This window comes from Crocodylus siamensis, chromosome 1 (genome assembly GCF_052110815.1).
Source record: "Crocodylus siamensis isolate JL-2025a chromosome 1, ASM5211081v1, whole genome shotgun sequence".
NCBI lineage: Eukaryota > Metazoa > Chordata > Crocodylia > Crocodylidae > Crocodylus > Crocodylus siamensis.
Genome location: NC_143395.1, coordinates 55,141,822 through 55,166,901, shown reverse-complemented (window position 1 = coordinate 55,166,901; position 25,080 = coordinate 55,141,822). Strand labels below are relative to the sequence as shown.

The 25,080-nt window shown below is 38.9% G+C and overlaps 1 protein-coding gene across 3 annotated transcripts in view; it reads right to left on the bottom strand.

The window, feature by feature from the left end:
* ADGRB3 (adhesion G protein-coupled receptor B3) overlaps nucleotides 1–25,080 on the bottom strand; it is a 706,322-nt gene that overhangs the window by 25,396 nt on the left and 655,846 nt on the right. For 2 of the 3 annotated variants that reach the window (XM_090034594.1, XM_090034587.1), the window contains 6 exons: nucleotides 20,721–20,806; nucleotides 17,247–17,345; nucleotides 16,741–16,912; nucleotides 7,372–7,467; nucleotides 5,050–5,089; nucleotides 1,645–2,288 (listed from right to left, as the gene is read on the bottom strand). In XM_090034594.1, the coding sequence (XP_089890720.1) occupies nucleotides 1,645–2,288; nucleotides 5,050–5,089; nucleotides 7,372–7,467; nucleotides 16,741–16,912; nucleotides 17,247–17,345; nucleotides 20,721–20,806 (1,137 nt within the window). The remainder of the gene's footprint in view (nucleotides 1–1,644; nucleotides 2,289–5,049; nucleotides 5,090–7,371; nucleotides 7,468–16,740; nucleotides 16,913–17,246; nucleotides 17,346–20,720; nucleotides 20,807–25,080) is intronic. The other variant, XM_090034599.1, reaches the window with a different exon arrangement.

Below are 25,080 nucleotides of genomic sequence, written 5' to 3'. Positions count from 1 at the left end.
AAGCTTATCTAAATGAAATAAATGTTTTAGAATCTAAAGGAGTAGAACAATATACTTACAGACTTCAATATGTATTTTCAAAGTAGCCGCAGGAACTGGGCCTATAAAAATGGGAAGTGTGCCTGTACACTGGATAACTTGACACATCTTTGTAGCCTAGTGGTAATGTCACTGTTTTCAAAGGCATATTCTTTTTTTGCTTTCTCCCTTGGTACCATGACTCTTGCACAGCAAGTATATTTAGATGTGCAGTGTTCAGCCTGAATCGGGTGCCTAAGTTCTGGAGAGGAACAGGATATCTCTGTCTTTAATATGTCATATTTGATGCACTTAAGCCACCTCTAGGCTTTCTGAATCATGCTCTGGTGGTGTTTATATCTACTCATTCTCTGAACAGAACACCTAGACACCTAAACTTGGTCAACTTGGATTGCTCCCTGGAGGTGCTTAAATTTCTCCACTGACTGTAATATCAAGGCCTCTACACCTATTCAAATTGGACTCCTGTCTAAGGGTGAGATGCCTACATTTTAGGCACTGGACTACTTAAATGCATACAAAATTAAGCTAAATTTGTGCTCTGATTTATGCATGCATTCAACTGGGTGCACCTGAAAAAAAATTAAGACATTTGTCAAAGATTGTATACCTACATTTTAATACAGCTTGTAAAACAGTCATCATTCCTTTGCTTATCTAACAAATCCTATATTCAATAATTGTTTTCTTTTAATTTATTTACTTACTGTATGCTTTGCATACAACAGTTTGTGATGTTACAAGCACATTACTATAGAAAGTGAAAGAAATGTTTTGTTTTCAAAGCCTGCAGAGGCATCTCTTGAGAAGGGAAACTCATATCCTGCCTAAATTCTTTGGTTGATATAAATGTAAAACTCCTACTGACATCACTGACGGTTTGCATAAAGACGGCAGTATCTGATCTTCATGTAATAAGTAAAGAGAAAGTAGTTTTCTCATATACCGTGATTAAAACCTACAGACTGGGTCTGGTAATGTTTTGGCATTTCTTTAAGAAAATGGGTCAGTTTACTTTTACAACCAGATTGACACCTAGGATACTCTGCAAGACATGTATCAGCACCTGCTGTGCATATCAATTGTACACGTGTCTGCACAAATGAGCACCTATATATGCGAAGTGGATTACTGCATGGAGAGATACCATAGACCTGTGAACAAAATCATATCCAATATCCTAATTTGTTGGTAAAGCTTTATACACATTAAATGATAAATATAAATAAGAAATACTCTCTATAATTTTGCCTTCATTTAGATTTTTCTTTTTTCATAGGAGCTCAGAGTAATCCAATGGAAATTATCTTATAGATCAATAAATACTTTGCAGCATAGATGAATTTTTTCGACTCCAAGATAGTATAATTCCATTCTGAATAATTTAGGAACTTTACTTTGATATTTTTTCTAATTCTGACTGCTTTTAATATCATTTTATAGGACTGCAAACAGCAATACATAATTCCAAACAGTAATTTAGTCTTAATTATGATATGACCAGTACCCTTCAAATATAACCATGATTGTACTAAAGAAGCCACAATACTATTTTACTATACAATTAGAACAACTGAGCATGAAATTTGTTTATGTATCACTGACCTCTAAGGAACTCATTGATATCGTGGATCCAGTTTCACTTCTTGATAACCCTGCGTTGTCGTCCAACTCTGAAGCTATGAAGTTCTTTACAGCTGTGCGGGGCTCAAAGGATAAATTTTGCATATGTTCCTGCGTGGGAAGATGCTGATCTAAATTTATATTAAATTGGTCCATTACAGAGGCATTCATATTGAATTCTGGGTTAACTTTGTAGTGCAACAGCCTTTCATGAGGTAAGGTATCCATGCCTATATTCATTTTGTTTTCATCTTTCAGTGATGGCTGGGTGCTTACAGAGCCTCTGGGCATAACAATATAGTCACTTTCCATCATTCGGTCTTGAGGATGGACTATGTCCATATCCGCACCTCTCAAGTTATCATCAGTACATAAATAAACAGTCCTCCGCAATTCACTGTTGTCTTTTTTCAAACACTGATTGGCAAGCTCGCTCATACTCATAGGCATATGGAGGCCTGTGGGCTGCTGAATGATGACTTTGGAAATGATGTTTCCAGGCAATGTTGAGTAGCTCATTCCTTCAGGGTTGGCTCCTTTCTCCTCTTCATCATCATTTAGTGATATTCTAGAGAGTGTTCCTGTTATTGTAGCTGCTCTACAAGGTCCAATGTCTTTATGTAGAACTGTGAATAAGAGAACAGGATTCTAATAACAAGAAATTAGTTCTGGTTGCTGCTGCTCCTTTGACAGTGCTATGCTTTTGTTTACCCATATTACCTCCATGAGTATGATTCCGGTTCTCTTTTTTTATCCATTTAATAACTGTTTTGTTTCCATACATATGACCTTAAAAGGGGTTTTATTTAATCAGTTTCTTCTAATCTATAGTATGTAACTGACTTGGATCTCTGCCTTAGATTGGATTATTTATATAGATTAAAATCAGTACTTCATTTATTTCTATTTCCTAACATAGCTCTTAGGTAACATACAGTTTAAGCAGAAGTCTGTTATGCGGAGCTTGTTTAAAGTCTTCCAAAAAATAGTCTTTATGGTATCTGTGCTGTTTTTATCAACCCTGTATAACCCTTCGTCTACATGTGGCTTGCTTTAAGTGGTGTGACTGTAGATTGGGAGCAGTGTGTACAGGTGTTTGCTGGTGCTGGTTACCTGGGTGAGAGGAAGGGCAGGAGAGATCAGTTGAGTCTAGCTAGTCTGGGGGTGGGGGGTGATGGGACTGGGGCAGCAGATCTATGTGGGGGGTGGAGTGGTTGGTGGGTGCATGGGTGGGGGGTGTGCATTGCTTGTCCAGAGATAGGAAGGATCAGGGAGCTAAAAATAGCCAGTCAGGGTTGGAAGTGTAGACAGAATGCAGTCCCAGGGCTGAAGCGGGGAACTGGGGTTTCCCAATCCAGGGACTGTGCTCTGAATGTGTGCAGACATTTGCTAGATAAGGTTAACCCATTTCTACTCAGGTGAACCAGCTTACATTGGGCCCACCATTTTTTCACCTCCTTCAACCTCCCTGAATGTCTGCACAGATGAGCATATGTGTTTTTCTCACTTTGCTCCTAAATGTTCTTTTCCACTCAATTCTGCAACCCTCCTATATTAAATTATTTTGTGAATGCATGTAACACTCAACTAAATAAGACAAGTAAACCTCTTACATCAATGAGATGTATTTCACTGTACCTGAAAAGTCTCTATATTACATAAACATTTATAATAAAACAGCCATTCTCTACTTTCAATGAAGGTCTCTCTGGTCAAGGTTATAGCAGTGTTCAATATTTTATGGGGCACAGTTCCATTACAAAAGTTATCAATCTCTCCATTGTCTACAGACCATTCAGGTGCACTAAAATGCCCAATCAAGGGTTGAGAAAAATGTCCATATCCAGCCCTGTAACACTGTCATGAAGGTTTGTTTTTTAAAAAAATGTAAAGATTTGGTCTTAGGACCTGAAGTGTCTGCAAAAAAAAAAAAAAAAAATCAATTTAAAGAGTAATGCTGGCAGTCTTTTATTTGCATATGACCATTCCCCTCTTTCCTTTTTAAAGGTATGTATTAAAATATAATAGCTCTGGCATGGTCACCCAAATTAGGATTGTGTGGGTTAGATAATGAGAGGTCCAGAATTACCCAAAGTGGTACATTTAGTCCGTTTTCTGTATCCTGAGGCTCATGATGCCCCAGATGTTACTGTATGTGTCAGTTCCCTGATATGAAGAATAATAATCCCCTCACTAAAACATCCCATTGTATTAAATCATACATGATTGTGTCTAATTTTTCAATTACAAGAATGAATTATTTGCCTAAAGCAAAGATACATAAGTGAGAACTTGGGGCTTTTTAATGATCCAATACCATTACATAGCAAAAATGAAAAATAAAATAAAAATAAAGTCTATTTTAGGTAATGCAAAGGGGTTATTACACTGTTACTAATCACACATGTCAAGCTACCTCAGCCAGTCACCTACTGTTAAATCTTTTATTATAAGAAACTGAATTTTACTCACTTAATTCTTCATTGTGAAGCCCACTCATGTTTGCATTAAGAGCATCTTTCTTAAGGGTATCCTCACCATGACTTTCTGTACTGCTTAGCTTACAAATGCACCTACACAGATTAAGACTTTTCACGATGCAAGTGATAGGAATGCATTTATTTCTATATTTCATTGTTTTGCCTCATCCAAAGTACATTAGTAGTAGTAAACATTAGTAAATAAGGAAAAAATGTTCATTGTGAAAAATATATCAGAACATTTCCAATGGAATGCAAAGATAATTCATTTTTCATTTTTTTACATTTAAACTTTGCTGACTGGATAAATTACTGAAGAATAGTGTTTTTAACATGCACAAGCAGAAAAAAGCTGACCCAATTATAATTCAGAGTGCTGAGATGCTGTAGCATAATAATTTGTAGCTATAATATGGAATTAAAAATACATTTTTATTTTCCGCTACTGTGCTGCTTAATCTGCTGTAAACTTTAGATAGATCTTGAGAAAGTTACCCTCTTTAGGACATACACTGATTGATATAGCCTCTCTATATTGTCTGCATTGATTTAAAAGTGCCCTTAGAAAACCAATTTTCAGTGCTTTGTTTGCATGGCTGTTTCATATTTTGCGTGTTAATGGGAAAGTAATTTTTTTTGTTTGTGTCAAGTTGACAGCACCTGTTTTCTAAGGTACAAAAAAACTTGTGGAATGCTTATCAATTAACTGAATTCTATTAAAAGGTACTTGGATGATCTTATTTTACAGTGAGAACAATATATCTGTATAGTGGCATCACTGCTGTAAAAAAATAAAATAATTTTTTTTTTGTAATGAGGTAAACCCAGATATTTTTTGTTTCTTTCCCTTATTTCCCAATGACAAGAATATATTTCTTTTTAATACATACTGTTCCAATACTCTTACCTGACCGACAAGCAATGTCCACATCTTTTTCAAAATCTGTCTGTAACAAGAACAATGAAACAAGACTTTTATTATTAACTAAAAACTAAACTGCAATATTGTCTGCCAACCTATGTTTCCAAAATGTTCTAGTTATAGAGTCATAGTATCTTATAAATGGTTTCCTGTTGCTAGGAAGATGGATTTTATTGTTTTATAACAGTAGAGCAATACAACATTTCCTAAAGTATAACTAGGTTGTTTTCAAAATATGCTGCCTGACTGGAAAAAAAGTATAAAATAGATGGAAATACTGTATGTAATTTTGGTACGATGACACAGTGTATAGTTTCATATTTACTTGAAAGAGAATTTTCTAATATGCCGTAGAAGGGTCATTTTAAAGGAAGCTTTTCAAAGTGATTACATAAAGAGGAGAAAAGAACCTGGACCACACAATATCATGAGTAATCTTCATTAAATTAATTGACTATCTGAAATATTCTTATTAAATGTAGTATTTGTTATCTTACATTCTATATATCCCCGCAACTAAAGTAAGCTCATTACCCCCATTAAAGGAGCTATTATTCATCTGAGGGGAAAAAGAGCCTGTCAGATTTAAGAATAAAGCGTGAATACTTAAAAATCCAAGGTCACCCTTCACAATTATTATAAATACTATTTAACTTGGAACAGAGTCTAAGAACATTTCAGTTTTGCCGTCATAGTTTGTACAGCTTTATTGATGTGCATATATTAAATAACATAATGATAAATTGTTTCCACATAAAAGGCATTTTTACAAAAAGTTGTTTAATTAAGGCCAACTCTTTCTTGTGGTATCCAAACACTGACTTCCTTTGCTCCAACAGTTCTTTCAAAGGTATTTCCTAGGACAGCATTGCATCTTCTAGGACCTGGCCATGTTTGTTGAGAAACTCCCAATATCATCAGTGAGGTCAGTTTTTGGCACTGCTATACATTAAGGCTTTGTAAAGCTTCAGGTGCTGATTTGATTCAGAGGAGATTTGGCCCAATTTGGTGCCTGAATCTCCAAATCCGAATCAAATCAGGAGACCAATAAAAAGGCCTGAAACTATTTGAAGCCTCTGAATCGATTTGGAAAAGATTTGGCGAAAGATTCAGAGATTCAGTCCTTGCTCACCATTGCAGGGAGCTGGACCCAGACTACATGCCAGTAAGTAGGGGGAGGGGGTGGGGGACTGGAGGAGTGGGGAGGGGACCTGGGGAGGACTCCAGCCAGGCCCCATCTCCTGCCTGCTCCCCAAGCCCCCCTGAGTGCCCCTGACCCCTGCCTACTCTCCCAGCACTGTCATTGGCTGCCCTGTCAAGCCCATGTCCTGGAGCTTTAAAAAAAAAAGCTTCGTACTCACCGGCTACAGCCATAGGCGCTTCTGGGGACTTGTGGCAGAACCCCCCCACATGGTGTGGAGCAGTGGGGTGCAGCAGGGATCACCCTCCCAGCCCCAACTGGCACGAGCCAGTGAGTGTGGGGTTTACTTTTTTTTTTAAAGAGCTGGGTTGCTGGGGCTGGGTGGGGCAGCCATTGACAGGGCTGGGAGAGCAGGTGGGGGATACGGCAAGTTTGGAGACTTGGCTGATTCAGCAGCGGCCAAATCTCCAAATCAGATTCAGCTGAATCAATTTGGGGCAGTGATTCAAATCACCAGTTTGAATCACTGTCCCCCAAATCAGCTGGATCTGAATCTGAAGCTAATACTAGAAGCTTCACACAGGCCTACTATACATCTAGGATTATTAGGAAATCCAGAACAATATGCATATGCTTTCAGTGATTCCTGCTAGCCAGTTCTCTACAGACCTCCTATAGACTCCCACCTCCTCCCCTCCCACCTTTCTCTCAGTCTGACAGTCTGATGTATTCTTTTATTTTTCTTTTGAAGCAGGGGAAGCAGGAATCCTGTTAAGTTTCCTAGAAAGATTACTATTGAGTATTACTATTACTTATGGATATAAAAATTCAGGAGGTTGGTCTCTTTTCTCCATTTAACCCTGACAAATCACAATCTACACAGATTTTGTTGTTCCATTTGTCCACAAAGGCAGAATCTTTGATGTTTTAGTACCTTGGTATGCAGAGAATTAGCACAGGATAGTGTTATTCAACAGACTACTGAACCAACAACTTGAACATTTCTAAGAAATTTCAGAAAATAGATAACAAGCTGAAGTCAGACTTATACTTATGACCTATATTAATATTTCATGTACACATACTTAATCTATGCAGTATTGTATGTACGTTTTACTGTGGCTAGGAACATATATTTAGAAGTCAAGGATAATATAAAAACTAACCATAATTTGAGCATGCCCATTAGGAAAAGAACTAGAAGAATCTGCATTGATTGGATCTTGGCAGTTTCTTAATCGACATCTGAATGCATCTTGAACCTGTAAAAAAAATATCAAGTTTAGTGTTTAATTCTGTTCCCATTTTTAAAAATGTTATAAATGCAAGTAATGAGAAGATATAACCCTTAGCTTTACTTTAGGATACTCAACATGTCTCAGCCAATAAACACAAACGCTTAACGCTACCATTTCACGCTCTTGCTGTATGCTAGTGTTTTTTTTTGAAATCTGTCAATATATCAGATCTGGTCTATAGAATTATATGTCAGTAAATGGACTAAGTGCTAGTCAGAGCAAAGCGATTACTTGGAGCCAATGTCTCTAGCAGTTATATTTGGTTATGGTCTCTTGCTTATTCTGGTATGGAGTCACAAGGCAGTCTTATAAAATGGACTTTTTCTTCACTACTATGACTGAAGTTGTATTGCATGCCTGACCAAATTTAAGACTCAGAGGGTGTGTCTACATATTGCCATATGGCGCTGTTGCTATGGTGCTGTGCTTTAGTATGTCCTTCTGGAAGTACTAAAGCAGTATGGGTGGTTACTGCACCATGTTCATGTTGCATAGGTAGATTTCACTGCTACGTTGCCATAGTGGTGCACTATGCCCAGGGAGTGTGCTGTAAATGCACCCAGAGGGTAGCTATACTTCAGCCATCAGAAGTACAGCATACTATTAATCACCTTTTAAAAATATATTTTTCAGGAAGTTGTTAGTTCCTATTATATTCTTTAGCTTTAGGTAGAGGGAATTGCCCTTAAATTTGTAGCACCAGTGACACCTTTCAAATGAGAAGAAAATATTAACTATGAGCAACTTGTTTGGTACTCAGTAAAGGTATACATTTTTACTATGTGCCTCTCTTCTAGAATGAACACACAAATGTTCATGCATCCTAATAAATATAACTTTTAGGGGGAAATATAAAGATTCATTCCAAAAACTTGAGCCTATATCAGGAATTACTACTATGAAAATATAGTATACACATTTTGTTAAGAATCCTTTACCTAAGTATATTATTACCAAAGAGTAATTTCTAAGAAAAAATGCATGTAAACAATGAGAAAAAGGGTAATGCAATACCTATTCTTCTGCCATCCACTGTAATCACATTTTGTTGCATTCTCTCAAATTCAAAATGGAGAAAGACAAAACATATTTTTGGAGTGGGAAAGAACATGTTATTGTGGCTTGGGATCATAGCTGAGAATATCTCTGATAAAAACACTGTAAATTGTTTTACTTTGTTTCATGTCTTTTGTGTTCATTTACCACAAACTTTCTAGCCAACTACTTTACAGTGAAGAATATCTAAAGCTATGTGAGGTCTAATTACAACATGAGATTTGGTTTCCCTGAGAAGTCCTGGTGGATCAGTTATCCAGGAACACATGACCTATGTTTAATCAAACCTAATCAATATCATTTCTACGATGAATATCATATGCTCTCAGTAAACTGCTTGTGAAAACTGAAAAGACCATCTCTTATCTGTAGAAATTATTTGGTGAAATCAGAGAAGATCATACTCTACTCATGGACATTTTTGAAAAGCTAAATTCATCAACTGAAGCTGAACATAAGGTCTTGTTTTCTAAATTCCATTATTTTCTGGTAAAAGGTCTTGGAGAGCTTTGACAGCTTTCACAGTAGGAGAAAAACAACAGATGGGAAACTTTTCCTGATTTTTGTAATTAGAAAGCACTGTTTTAAATTGCTCAACCTTAAATGAGTAAAAGTGCCTTGTAATCTTTATGTTTAAGTGAATTCTGCAGACGGAGTAAGACTAATACAGGTTAGATAGAAGAAACAGCACATCCTAAAGGTTTGGGCTGATTTTAAAACACTGAGATTCCGCATATGTGATAGAGTAGTTTAAAGTGTGCTTGACTTGGATTACAAATCAGATTTTGACTTTAGGCATTCCCTAACAAACTAGGAAATGTTATGAACCTCTCCATAAATATCAAGCTAATTGAATTCAAACTTTTTATAACTTCAAAAACATGTTAGGTCACAACCTCTGAGCATATTCTCTCTTTAGTTAGACATATTCAAAGAGGTTTCCCCAACCCAGGGGTGGGCAATTATTTTAGATGGCGGGCCACTTGAGTTTTGATGAGTTGCAGAGGACCGCATGGCCACCCCTTGACAACTGCTCCACCCCCTGGTCACCATATTGGGACCCAAAGTCCCACCCCCTAACTCCTGACCTGTGCCACTGGAAGTCCCTCTCTTTGCCCCCCAGTACTCCTTTTAGGAGGAGAGGGTTACCATCTCAGAACCAGAAAAAAACAAATCATACTCTAGAAGTCAAATACCTACTATAACATTTGAATTTTATTACAAAAATATTTGTCATGATTTTTGTTCGTGTATTATATATAGAAGGGATTGCATCATAAATAAAAAATAAAGTCTCACCCTTTTATATTGTGTATGTATGGTGGGGTGTGGTAGGGGGTGGGGAGGGTGTGTTTGTATGCATGTGTATGTGGTTGGGTATGTGTGTATGTGGTAGTGTGTATGTGTGTGTGTATGGTGGAGTGTTGGGGTGTGTGGGGAGATTTGTGAGGGGGTGTGGAGGAACACAGTGTATGTTGGGGGGTTGTGGTGACAGCGTGTGGGTGTGTGAGGTTTGTGGGGTGTGAGGGAGGGTGGGAGTGTGGGGACCCCCCACACACTCCCCCACATGGTATGCTGCTCCCACTGCCTACAGCAGCAGCTGGGTGGGGGCAGGCTCAGGGCACTTGGGTCTGGTGAGGGTGCTGGCACTTGCCGGGCACAGCTTCAGCCAGCACTGTGTAGATGCCTCATACTGGGCTCTGGAGGGAAGCAGGGGCCAGGGCTCCCTCCACTCCCAGCAGAGTCTGGGGACCCTGCCCAGCAGAGGGCAGGGAAGTCAGCAACTCCAGTGTGGGGCTTACCCTGGTGTTAATGTGGGAGCTTCAGGTGCACTGCATGGAGCAGCTGCTTGGCAGGCTACATGCCTCACTCCCCTGTACAGTGCTGGCCTAAGTTGTGCCCCTCTGGGTGCCAGCACCTGGGCTGGGCAGAGTGATCTGAGCCTCCCCTGCCTGCTGCTGCTTCCAGCAGCAGGGGCTGCGGGGGAGTGTATAGGGGGTCCCTACACCCCCCACCCTCCCTCACATCCACACCTTGCCCAGCTGAGCTCCACACTCCCACCATCCCCCTGGCTGTGGGCTCCATGCTGCACCCTGTGCTTCAGCCCAGCTGCAACTCCACCCCCATTGCCCCAGCACCAGCCCTGCCACTTCCCTAGCTGCAGCTCCCAGCGAGCTGGATGTATAGGAAGCCAAGATGGTTCCCATGGGGCATCTTCAGCAGGAGCCCTGCCTGGAAGCTGCTGCTGGCTGGACCAAGCCCTTCTGCCCTGGGGCACAATTTATTGGGAGACACCATGGGCCAGATGAAAGTGCCTGGTGGGCCATGTCCAGGCCACAGGCCATATTTTGCCCACCCCTGCTGTACCCTGATAGTCCTCTAGATGTCAAGAATTGCCTTTACTCTTTAGCTGCATTATTAGAGATTAATTGATGTTATGACTTTCTTTCTAGAATGTGTCTTAAATACAAATAACATGTGATTTGGATGTTATCACTGAATGTCTGAGGTAGAATGACATAAGTTTCAACTTTTAAACATATACAGTGAAAATAAGTTAATTACAATTTTTATTGTTTTTGTTTTTGCTACCCTATTTAGCCACTCTGTAATCACTTTCAGGCCACCTCTTCAAGGCGGCACATAGGAGTTCCTCTGCAGCCATTGAAAATTCCCACTACTAGAATGATTCTGGGAGAAGGAGAAACATACTTATTCAGTCTGCACTTTCTCCTTTCCCTTGTTCCTCATGCCTTGCTCACCCAGGGGTGATCCTGGTTTTGGAAAAGTACTGGGAGATGTAGCTGCCCCAGTTCTCCCATTCTACAGAGTACTGAAGCAGTGCTGCAAACCCCCCACCCCCCCAATGGAGCAAAACTCTCCTGAAACTAGGGGATCTGGTATGGGAGTGGTCAGGGAGCAGCTGGGTGACTGGAGTGGCAGTGGGAAGCTGGCAGAGGCTCAGAACTTGGTGACAGCCTTCCTGAGCCTGATTCCTGGTCCCCAGGCTTGCAATCCCACTCCTGCCACTGAACTGAGTGGCAGGGGCAGCAATAGGAACCAGAGGGAGCTGGCAAAGCCCCCCACCTCTTCCCCAAAGCAGAGACTGCTAACTTTGGAGAAGAAAGAGCAAGCAGGAGAGGTAAAGCCCCCAGCCCATTCTGTTCCCCTCCTTTTCTGGACCAGACTGGGAAGGGAGGGGAGTGGACAAGTGCTGACTTCTGCAAGAGAAACTCTCTCACAAGGTAGACCTTTCAGGTTGTTAACTGGAAGATGTTTTTCAAAAAGGGACATTTTTCTCCCTGACAGAAATTCAGTGATTGCTTGTACATTTCTACTAGGAGAATAGTGATTCTCCTGGTTATAACGGCACACTTGTACAGTATTGGGGACAAAAATGTTGTGTAATTTAGTTTGCTAATTGAGAATACTACCAGTTTTCTTATTTGGATTTGGGGTGTCTGGCTGGTTTGTTATATTTGACGTACTTGGTGAAAAGATGAAGTGATTGAACTTTTGTTCCCCTCTTCTGAAACCTAGGCAAAACCGTCACACAAGGCAGCGCATAACAACAAAAAATGGGCCTCTTAAATACTTGCTTGTTTTCCAAAGTTGCCTTGTAGCTTATTTTGAAGCATAATCTTGTTTTTCCCCCTCCAACATCAAGCTGCAAGATGTTCTGAGCGTCAGGCAGAGCAAGAGAGACAGATGTGATGAACGTGCTGGTACCAAGGAAGTGGTTTCCCTAGCAACAGTAACCAATTTAAAGCTTCTGTTACTTACCCTTTCTCCCTACTCATGTACTCTTGCAATTTAGAAATGTGGGTTGTAGACTTAGACACCAAACATGTATTTAATCCAAATGTATTCAATGAGTAGGAGCAGAGCAAAAGGAGAAAATACATGTGGGTTCCTCCCATCACCACAGTCTTTGGAGTTGTTTAGCATGACTCAAGCTAGCTTCAGAGGAGTCTGTGTTCAAGCAAGTCATGCAAACTGTACTGACATTGTGATAAGGAAGATTATTAACAGTCGGCTTTCTTATCCTTTTCTCCTTTATGACAGATGAACACATACCACACTCCCATTGTGTCTCATTAGTTACATTAATAGTAAGAATAAAATAATGAACAGTGGTATCTTCAAGTTGAAATACAAGATAAAATAATATTACTTAACTCTTATTTAGCATTTTTTCAGCAATAGAAATCATTTACAAAGGAGGATAAAATATCATTACTTTTTACTTTCAAGATGGAGAAACTGAGACACAGAGCAGAGAAGTGGTTTTCCAAGAATCATATAACAGAGGGAGGGTATTCCAATTCCAGTTCCTAGTGCTTTATTCACTGGCTCCACTGCCTCTTTAACAGGCTATTTTCATTACTGAGATGTTGAATATATCTATGATAGAGCCGATATCTGTTTTGTAACTTAACCATGAACGGGCATAGTAAAGTGGGCTGACCTTTACTTTTTTTTTAAATTTCATTGTGATATTTTTTCATGTTATTTAGCAGTCAGAAGTATCATTTGCCTTTGTTGCTACAGTGTAAATATTAGATGAATCCTATGTAACATACAGTGAGATGGCTTCATTATCTGCATGTCTCTCATCATCAAAATGACAAAATGTTGGCAAGTTTTTAATGTCACATATGGAGGGGGAGAAGTGTCTTCTTTAGACCTTGTAAAATGACAGACCAGATTTCCAGGCGTATTGGGCCAAAGACAAAAATACAGCTTGATTCACATTTGAGCATTTTGTGTTACAGCAAATCTCATACTTTACAGATGGACAAACCCATTGCCTCAGTTTAAGTACCTGTGAATTATTCGAATTAACACTTTGCCTCAGAACAATCATGGCTAATTCGACTTAATTGCCATTTAAACCTAGCATGTAAATGGCTGTGTCACATCTGTTTTGATGCGAGTTGTATCATGGCCTAATCAGGGCTGCACTAAACCACTTGTCTGTTTTTACCCTTAACTGATAGTGAGCACTGAACTGGGGACATCCAGAACTATAAGCTGAGACTAGTTTGACTAAAGCTTGACTAAGCTGAAGCATTTTAATTCAAATTTTTAACTCAGGTTTTGATGCAGAATGAACTAAAAACTTGTTGGAATAGCCTATAGTTAGGAATTCTGGGTTCTGACCATTACAATATACAATTTATTGTATGTACCTTCCCTTCTCCCCCTCTACAGATAATTTTTCATGTTTCCCTACAGAGGTGTCATACATTATGGGAAACATTGGGTAGATTTTCAGACTATAAATGCTCCCTTTCCCATATTATTTGCTTTTAAAGGTAGTGAAATTGTTAATAATATTGATATCTGAGTAGCATCCCTTAGTTACAGACAGGGTCTGGGATTTGCTGCAAGACAAAATGCTCATATGTGAATCAAGCTATTTTTTTGTTTTCAGTTCAAGATACCAGCTATCACACAGACATGTTCAGGGTGCAATATTGTCCTTAAATCATATAGAGTACTGTACACCTAGAAATCTAATCTTCCCCTAAGTTTAACACCTAAAAAAAGTAAATGAGGTAATTTCTACCACAGAACTATGATTTAATAGTTTCTGCGAACTCAAGCAAATGTCTCTGTCTTGGTTATATTAATTCATTGTTTGAAGGTTTTAATTGATACTGTAATAGCCAGGGTGTTTATATTTTTTTAAAGTTTAGTCTCAAAAGAACAGTGCCCCTGTCTAATCTTTGTTCCCTACTGCAGGGTACAAGTTTGAGATCCAAAGAACACCTAATCTATTTGAAAATGTCAGGGATGGTCAAATGGCTGGAGAAATGAGATATTGCAACCTTGTACCACTTCACTGTAAGAATACATGACCTAGAGGTTTCAAATTCTATATGTGGTGGTACTTGTAATTTTAGAAATGTATGTCATATTGGGAAGGAAAGTGCACTGTACAATGGGTATGTGAGTATGCATGCATGAAGATAGCTCTGTGCCTGAAATGTACAAAATAGAACTGGCATCTATATTTTTAGGCCAGATATGGATGTTGAAAAAGCCTGAATAAAAATGATCTAAGTTTCGTGCTTTACTCTAAATGTAACAGGACACCCTTGATTGGCTTCTGGATCCATGCAGCAAAAGCCTCCATTCTCCCCTGCTCCTTGCCTCTCTGCCTACTTGTGGATCATAGTTAGCAGGGGCAGGATTTGGGGCTAGGATAGAGATTCTGTGATTGCTTGGATTCTGAGCTGTGTCCGTGCAAGAGAAGCCTCCATCTCCACCCTGCCTCCCGACTGTCATGAGCATGAGCAAGTCCAGCATGCCTCCCTGCAAGCGGGGCTTAGCAGTGAGTTGCAAAGCATTCTGGGATGCCAGAGGATAACAACCTTACTTGAGTCAGTAGGGGATCCAGGACAAAAGTTTGATAGAGCAGCCTAACCTAAATCAATTAAGTCTGATACCATATCGATTCAAGTCTATCTTAGACTGAGTTCTGCCAGTTTTAAACCGTCTACATGTGCTGAACTTCTGTTCAGTTATGGGTGTAGATCAGTTTCCGATCATTTATACTGGTTTATGTGTAAAGTCTGTACCTGCCTTAGCTATCCTTATGGATAGTCAACTGACAGTTGAAGTTAAACAGGTAAGCAATATATACTATAAAGATCAGTAACAAATTAGCAAAATGAGGCTGGATATATAGCTGAAGTAAAATGCAAAGTATTGATCTTTAAAGCATATGTATTCTTAAAACTGTTCCTTTAAAACATCTGGAAACTTTAGTCCCTACCTCCATCTTACAAATCTACATTCTCAGATGTTAACTGAGCTCTCTTTGTATTTCCTATTTAATTAGCATATTTGGTGAGTTGACTTGCCCTTCCCTAACAAACTGCATTACAGGAGGATGTATGAATATTAAAAAATAACTTTTGTAGAATTATATTTTGAGTTCCACTCTCTATGTAGTGGAATAAAAAGTTTTCAGTCTCTTTTTTATGCATTAAGGCTGTAAGAGATTCATGCAGCAAGCACTTATGTGACTTTGTGAGTTTGGAGGAGGTATTTTTGGCCTCTTGTTTACAGATGGGTAAATGGAGCCCACACCTGCACAATGTTATACCAGGAAGAGAGTAAGGAAAGTCTGAGCAGAAAAGGTAACTCAGGAAACTCTTGCTTTAATCAGTAAACATGATTCCCTTTTTTAAAATGTTTGCCTGTCTCCAGAGAACTGCTAACAGAACTCAGTGGCTCATAAAGTAATCTCCTACGACCACCCACACACACATATGCACACACATGTATCCACAGTGTAGGCTACCCGTGTAATACTCATACAGATTGGAACAGCATAGAAAAACTGAAACAGGCTGTGTGATTCATACTGTTTTAGATGAATTGGGTGTGCCTGCGTCCTTAGGACTGTGAGTGATGGATAAAAGAATCACTGTGCAAGATTCCTCACTCAGCACTGCCAATAAACCTTAAACACGGCCTGAAGTGTCCTGTTATTGCAGTCCTGGAGCTCCCTTGAGTAACTGCTGCCAATCACTGGGAACTGTGCCAGACAATGTGGTATAGTTTAGTGATGTGGATGAAATATCCTAAAGCAGATACATTGAAACCACACTTCTTCCTGTCATTCGTGACTTAACAAGATTTGAACCTACGTACGTTGAGCTGAAAGACAAATCCTTCCGCCTACATTCTATCTAACTCCTTTTTTCCTGCATTTTTTTCAAAAGTATTTTTTTCCCATTTAAGTTGAGGTAGGGTAACGAAAAGCAATTTTACATTTGAATCCATCTTTCATCACTTGCCAAAACTCTAGACACTATTCCTTCGGGAAAGGAATTCTGTTTTTAGGCTTGTCTATAACCACAATATCAGAGCAGCATAAACGTTAGCAATAGACAAGACCTACTGAGACTAATATAATCTCAGCCTACTATCTGTCCCTGTTCATTGAATTTCAACACTTGAGGGCTAGTCTCTTACATATATTGTGCTACCTATCTGGAACTACCTGCGTGTGAGAGTTTTAGTCACTTGTCCCTCTTTAAATTTCATTGCAAAAATATTTCCTTTCTCTTCTTTAGACAAATGCATATTTTTGAAGACTACATTAAATAGTGAGAAATTAATAAAAAGCATAGGCATTGAGAGAATCAAGAAGTTACTTCTCACCTCTCTTCGGAGAATGCAGTGGACCATGACAATAACAAAGCCTTGCAAGGAATCAAATACTGCAAAGAGTATCTGAAATAAAATTGATCTTTTGTCTGTCATGGCCAGAACTGCAGACATCCAGGTCAGAGCCAGAAGAGGTAACACAACACAGGAACTCCAAAGGGAAGCCCTATTCAGAGACAGAGAAAAAAAACACAACATTACATATTGCTACATGGGGACATATTAAAAACCCATTACTAAAACAAAACATATTTAAAGACAGCAGTTTATCAGTTAATTTGGAAACCACAGACAAATATATAAGAGTTGGTACTTTATGTTCTAAAGAATTTCCTATTTTCATTTAACAAACTCAGAATCCAATTTAAAAAAAAAGGTCTATTTAAATAGGTTCAGTGCTCTAATACAGTATTAGCAAACACAACTTTCATCATCATAGTATTTTCTCACATGCACTGTATAAGATTTGTAACAAGAAGATGTAAATGATTAGGACTAACATGGCATTACTGGCGGTGGTGGCTGACAAAGCTGTTGTTGAAACTACTCCACACTTGGCACATTTGAGCGTCAAACCGCTATGAGGCTCACTCATCTGACTGCAAACAAACAGAACACCCACAAAAAGAACAAAATATTGAATTTTCACCAAAAAAAGTTGCTACTGAAATTTAGCTTTTAAATATGATGTCATGCAGAAAAAGTAATTAGACTTATTCAGGATGAATGCTCTAGGTTGTTGCAAAACTCTATTGTATTATACATTATTGTTAACTGTTAATGCTATGGGGCTGAATTTCATGCAGGTTCTTTCTATGTCTTCCATTTAAGTTAAAAAAGGCCCCAATGCCCAGATATCAAAGTTGCTCAATACATTGAGGTAAACATAAGCACGTGCTAGTGTAGACACACACAGTGAAATCCCTCTATTCAGACCATTAACAAATCTGAGGTTTCAATGCTGACTTACTTGAGAATGAATACAGGGCATACACATTATCTGAGGATTAATAAAGGAAGAAACTTGCAAAATTCCTTCATGTCATTAGTTTAATGGGCTTAAGGTATTGTTTAGTAAGTAAATGAACTTGTACTAGTGACTTGAATGTGCGGGCTAAAATCTGGAGTGCCCAGGGCAGGATTTTGTCATGCTTTAGTAAGGTCTGAATACAGGGTTTGAAATGTATGGAATCTGATGAAAATAAATATCATCTGGGACTAAAAAAAAGGTGACCTGTTATTGCATTTTAATAAAACACAGTACACAAGCATTAAGCTTCAAGCATTTCATACAGACAATAGTGCTTCAAGCCCTGTCAAAGAGCTAAAGTGCAAAACCTGTATTTACATTTTCTTCTTGTTTTCAACATTTGTAATATTTCTTTGCAACATTTTTAAAGTTCTGATTAAAGAAAATACTTTACTCCTAGCCTATTTCTCTCCTGCCACCAGAACTGGATTTTGAAAATATAGGGAAAAGGGTTTTTACCTACACACAGCTGGAAAAAGGGATCCTGTGTATAATGACGAAAACTAACAATGGAAAAATACCCCAGTATTTCATCTCACTTGGAACTTTTTATCTTGATTATGTATATGTAATTAAAAGAAATAAAGGGATTGAGATAAATTGGCAAAGTGGAGCCATGTGATCTTTCTGAGCTGAAGGCACGGCCTCTAATCAGGTCAGCCAGAAAGAACTAAGTTTTTATCTTAGTACAGTCATATGATGTTAGAAACTCCATTAGAAAATGTATCAATGGATTTATAGACAGCGCTGTCCTTTGTACACTACCAATGTGTGTTTGTATTACAAAAGAATGGATTATGTTTTCCTAAACTTAGAAAAAAGCCTCCTCAGAAAACACATTTCCACATAAAGAGATGTTTTGGTAACAGATGCTCATCTGATGTAAATCACCATAATTGCAGCGACTTCCCTTCTCATCTCATATGCAAGGTAATACCAGCTCAGGATCTGGCCTGTTCCTTTTACCTTCAGAGTTCATATACACTTCAGCAAGATGAGAATCAGTGGTTCTGTTAATGTGTCAACCCTATTTAAATGGCTTCAACTGCTGAAATCTTCAGTGAGCTTCAGGGGTGGGTGAGTGACCTTTGCTGGGATGAATGCAATTGTCTTTCTGAGTGCAGATAGCAGGAAATATTTGAGTAGTGAGTTAAGAATTCCTTGCCCACTACAGGGCAAATGATACATACATTTTAGTGCTCCAGACAATGGCTTAAGAACCTGGGTCTGCCAAATTGTAGCAAACTATGCCGCTGTCAAGCCACCCTCTCAGCATATCATAGAAGTCAAACTGCTTCTTTCTTTGTTAGGGCATTTAGTCTTGTCCTTTGTCAGGATTGTTTCTGACAGCATATTTTCTAGTGATTTTTCCAATCTAGCTTTCAACAGACTGTTTTTTTTCTGTTGAGCTGCAAACTTTCAGAAAGTAAGCTGTTTGGTTCATCAGAAATGTATCCATCAAGCAAACAGATTTATAAGACATGCAGTGAAGTCAATAAAAAAAAAAAAATTTGGTTGTTAAACATGACCTCCCCTATACCTTGATGTATTACACAAACGCCAGCCCCCAGATTTGTAAGGCCAAATCCATCTAGCTATCAGAATTTGAGGTGTTAAAGCAGATGTGAATTTGAGCTCTTGATTATCAAGTTCTCACCATTACTGAAACATTTTGGCTGGTTTTATAAGATTGCATATTTAATCAGAACACAAAGAATATATTGTAAAAGCTAGAAAGGTAGATAGAAGTCTGTGGACAAGGGTAGAATTGTGAAAGTAATACTTTCCAACAAGAAAAAAGAAAAGGATGAATGGTCCCTCTTCCCTCACCTACCACCAAAGAAAAAGGAAGGAGTCATAGAAGGGTTTAAAGCTTAAATAAACATCAAATGGCAATGTAATCCCAACAAAGTATCACATATGTATTGTTGTCTAATCAGTTCTTTGACCCAGCAAGAATGATACTATTACAGCAAATTATTCAAGTTCAGTGTTTAGAAAAAGTAGTGATATATTCATATAAAAAAGAGGCAAATCATTGATAGCACTGATAAATTCACCTACAAATTATCCAGTAGACAGAACACTGGAGTATGTGGAAAAAAAAAAAAAATCTGTATAGGATATCATTAGAGGAAACACTGAGATACATTTTTGCATACATTCAGAAAACAGGGCAATGTTTGGAAAGGTTTTTGTTTAAAGTGGACCTCTGATCTGAAGCAGAACTTGAAATGAGAGCATCACACACCCAAGTCAAGGGCAATATTATTGTTACCTTTTAATAGGATCCATACAGCAGTCCTTTCCTATTTTATTCTTGAAAATCCTGAATATGTATGTAGAAGTATGGAATATGTATGTATAAATGAAAGCAATCATGAATATAGAAATGTAGAGAACTTTCTATTAATCATGTTTTTGTATTATATTGTTTTCATTTACATTCAAATTCTATTGTAACAATGTTAGATACACACACATATTCATATACATACCCACAGAGAGACAATTCTCAAAATGACAACAATGCCATTGTATTGACCTCAGTGGCTTAGGTAAAAGGTTGACTATCACATTAATTAAAATGGAAAGAAAAAGATTTTGGTTTTTTTTGTAAAGACTCATTTATAAAACAATTTTAATGATTCCAAGAATAAAAAAGTGTGAAATTTCCATGAAATCTCTATTAGATTTGTGGTTAATCCGCATTCTTATTAACTTAATACTGTTGTACTTGTGTTTTATTATTTTCAGTTTGCTCAGTCACACTCCCTCAGGATAATGTAACTGCAACTCTTGAGATGAATGAAATCTGTTAGACACAACCATTATGCTGAGAAAAAAGTTCAAAGCACAATCAAATGCATTTTTGGTGAATATCTGTAATTGAAAATATGTGATACATTTGTAATATGTTTAAAATATCCCAATTGCTGCTTACCCCGCTCTGTGTTTGAGCTTTTTATCTAGGATCCCATCTCTGGAAACAAGTTTATTAAATACCAAAATGCCAATCACCATGTTGACCTGTCAAACAGAAACAAACAGTTGACCTTTCAGTGACAGCGAGGGAAAATATTCTAGCCCATTATTCCAGAAAATGGCCTCTCTTATACTGGCCAAGGTAATGGAATTGGAACATGGTTGGATGCTACACTTCTGAAGAATTTAGTCAGAGATTATGTACCACATTAATCGCAGGATACACTAAAGACAAAATTCTACTTTGCCAAGTGGACCACAAAAGTGCAGCTTGAGACTAACTCAGAGTTACCCAGCCACAATGTAGGAGTGATTATATTTCCTCCCCTCTATGTGTATAAATGTTGCCATTACAAGAATAGGGATATACCTGCTCATCTCTGGAGGGTGATTCTATTCCAGGGGTGGGCAATTATTTTGGGCAGAGGGCCACTTCCTGAGTTTTGGCAAGCCATCAAGGGCCACATGACAGGCAGCCCAGGGCAGATAAATATTAATTTTCTAAATTTTTTAGGGGCCCCATGGGCCAGACAGAATGGCCACATTTTGCCCACCCCTGTTCTAGTCCTATAATGAAGGCACTTACATGTCCAACAGGCGAAATAGACTTGGTCCTACGTAACAGGCAACTCAAAATTAGTCTCAAGACACATTTAGGTTATCCACTAAGTAAAATAAAATTCTGTCCTAAAAGTGGCAGGGCTACCCATGGCTTCCCACGCATATCCTTATATAGGGGACACAAACATATAAACCAACAACTGTATTAATTAAAGCCTAAATTATGTCTGGTATACAGCCACAAATATGCGTGCCAGCTAGCAAGAAGGTAGTGTGATGTGACTGTAAATATTGCTTAAATTTTAATTTTAAGAGTGCGATATAGGTCAAGTGTAGAATATTTGAAAAATTTGAATTCTGTGTGCAGCACAGTGGACCAGAATGACTTTAATCCTGTTTTTTAAAGAGATGTCATGCTCACGGTAGTCCATGTAATGTCTTTCTTTTGCTAAAACAGATTGTTTTTCCCCATTTCTCCCCTAATCTCAGAATTGATCACTGCTTTTCTCATTCACCAGAATGCCATTACGTAGGATGGTTTCAGGGATGGAGCTGGGCAGTTGCATCCCCGTTTGAATCCTGGGCCACCCAAAGTTTAAAACCCACTGGCTGGCAGTGGCATCAACATTTCTAGTCAGTCAGTGCTGAGGGAATTAACTGACTTCCTGGCTCTCTAATCTACCTGATTCCTTCTAAACTCTTCATTCCACAGCTGTTAATGACTCTCTCTCCTTTTTAACGGGTTTTGATGGTTCCACTAAACAACCTTTCCTTTCTTCTGCAATTGTGCTGTCTGTTAGCTTCTCCTGGTAATGTAGTTCCTATTTCACAGCCTTGCAGACTACCTAGAAGTATTAACTCTAGTATGGAAATGTTAACTCAAGTGAACATTAACTTGGGAGTGGAAATAACTTCCAGTGAAGCACTGGGTGCATTGTCAAGATGCTTATAATTCTGAAAAAGATGTATATTTAATTATAATGACTAAAAGACTCATGAAATAACTTCTTTGAATTATGTTTGTTTATTTTATTGTGATTTTACATATACTATATGCTATAGAAAAAATAAGGCACATTCCAATAAAGTTTTTTTTGCTTTGATCTTAAACTGAATCATATAGCCCTAGCACTAGCCCTACCCTATTATTAAAGCTTCTAATTTCTTTTTAACTGAAAAGGAATGTGTTATGTTATATGTGATGATGCACCACACCATCTGTACCCCTATTTCAATATACTAGGTCCACTCATGGAACATTTGCTTTTATTTTTCTTTTTTATGGGCCAGATGCTTAGATGGTATAAAATTGTGTCACTCTACTGAAGTGTATGGAGCTATGATCATTTATGCCAGCTGAGGTGGTTAGCTGTGTTAGTCTGAAGTCAGGCAGAAGGTAGGCCAGAATGGCAATTTAGAGACTAATGAGCACTTTACAGATGCATGACCTTCTGTAGATAACAACCTGCTTCTTCAGATATTTAGCATCTGATGACATAATTTGTTGCTGAGAGAAGCACAATGCCTCTCTGAATCAGTTAGACTCTTGGGTCAAACTGGAGTGTGCATGTTTCCTGCGGACATGTTTCCCTGGGAAATATGGGCCACTGCTATTTGTCTCTGGACACACCCCTGTACGTGTGCTCTGGTGCATGACAAAGTAACCCTAGCGGGGTAGGAGAAGTTGGGGCCGCTACCTGTGCTGGCCCCAGCAGCCTTACCTGGGATCCTGGGGGTCACCCAGGGCAGCAGTGGTGCTAAGCTGGTGGGTAGGAGCCAAAATGTATCACTGGATTCTGGCCAGCCAGGCCCTGGGTTCTGACAGTGCAAGCTGCTGCTGTGTGCGCTGTGCTGCTTTTTTCAGTGGTGTTTTTTCTTTTTTTAACACCAGGATCTCCCAGTGTCAAAAAACCTGTCACGTTGCAAATTAGCAGTGTGGCAAATGGGTGTATGTATGCAGTTTGCAAGACCTCAACTGAGTTTTTGGCACTGCAAATGGCATGTGTGCAGTCGTTGGGACGTACCCTTGGGTGTTGTCCTGTGGATCTGAACCAAAAATCATGTAGTTCTAAAGGCTGAATATCCTTATTATATGCCTGATTACTTCCTTTTTTGTGTAACTGTACTGCTTATGGCTTCCAGTCATGAAGCCCTGGTCCATTGTCTGTGGCACTTTATTAAAATGTACCATATTTTTAATGTAGCCTTTAAATGAATCTGGCAAATATCTTTGGTTAGGACTTTTGAGAACCTTGCCTATAAATGGTTTATATACCTTACCAATATTCCAACACTTTCTGCCTTTTTTATTTGCATTTTATTAATACTTTTACTTTTTTTTTTTTAACTGAAGCTACTTTTTCTTTATTTTCCTTTATATGCTCAGACCTGAAAACAGATTTGAAAACAGACCTAGATGAAACAGCTACCCCCACAGTTACTAAAAAGTGGTAGAACAAATCATGTCTCTGAACTTTAGCATTTTGAATAAATATTGCCAATTACACAGAACACATGCAATTCCATGTGGAAATTATGACTACCTTTTAAAAATCTCCTTCAATTCCCCATTGTGGATTATGAGTTGTACAAAAGGATCCTGGTTTGACTTCTAGAAAGTGAGATGATATGCAAACAACAGCATCAGGAGAATCTTCACAGCTACAGGCCTATATCTTTCATAAACTGTAGGCCTGATTCACCTCCCATGAGTGCTAGTATAGGTTTAGTATAACTCCACTGAAGTTGATGAAGTTATACTTGTGTAAAAATTAAATGAAAAAAAGAAGAATCAGGCCCGACACTTTAAATTCCTCCTGAGGAAAGGTCCTATATTATGAATTGTATAACAACCAGATAAGATGCATAAGGACTTACTTAAAAAGCTGTTTTGTGATTTTTGCAGAAACCGCAAAAAAGGGATTTCTGTGATCACTGCGAAAAATGGCGTTGCCCTCATATTTATGCAGAATCACCCTCCAAAAAATAAAAGCTTACTGGAATACAAATTAAGTGTAGCAATCACTGAAGCTATAGCACACCTGGTTTGAGAGAGAGTTCCTGAGAGGCTGAGCAAATGATGCACTTAGTGAAGGCACCAGTCAGGAAAGAGGAAGGGTTTCAGCATCAACTTTTAAGAAGCCAGATGCAATACTGCAGCAATGCTACACTCTGAAGATGAGCAATTGGTCTCTTGGCCAATCAGTGGTAAGGGACAGGGCTGCTGGGACCCGTCAGCCAATCAGCGGTGAGGGGTCTCACTGTGAAAAGACCATGAAATGGATTATGTGCACCTTGAGTGGCCTGAGAAAATCCCTTTGTCTCACTGCAATTTAGGTAGGTCCCTAGCAATAAGACAGTACAGATCTTTGTGATATAGAAGATGTATCACAAAGATTTAATGACTTCTTTGCCTCCGTTTTCCTGCTCAGGGACCAGATCAGCCCCCCCACTGGGCCCTCCTCAGGCCCCAGGGAAGGCGCACCTAAGCCAAAGGTCAGGGAGGATCTAGTCAGGGAACTTCTGGAGGGACTGGATGTTATTAAATCAACTGGTTCGGATGATCTCCACCCCAGAGGGAATTAGCTGAGGTCATTGTGCGACCCCCTGGCACGGCTTTATGAGCACTCGTGGTGCTCTCGTGTGTCGCAGGGGCACTTTGGTGCCCTGCTCCTAGGAAGAGATACAGGTGTTGGTTGCCAGGGGAACCACAGTCGGTCAGCTGACCGGAAGGGGGTAGGGCCTGGCCTATATAAACA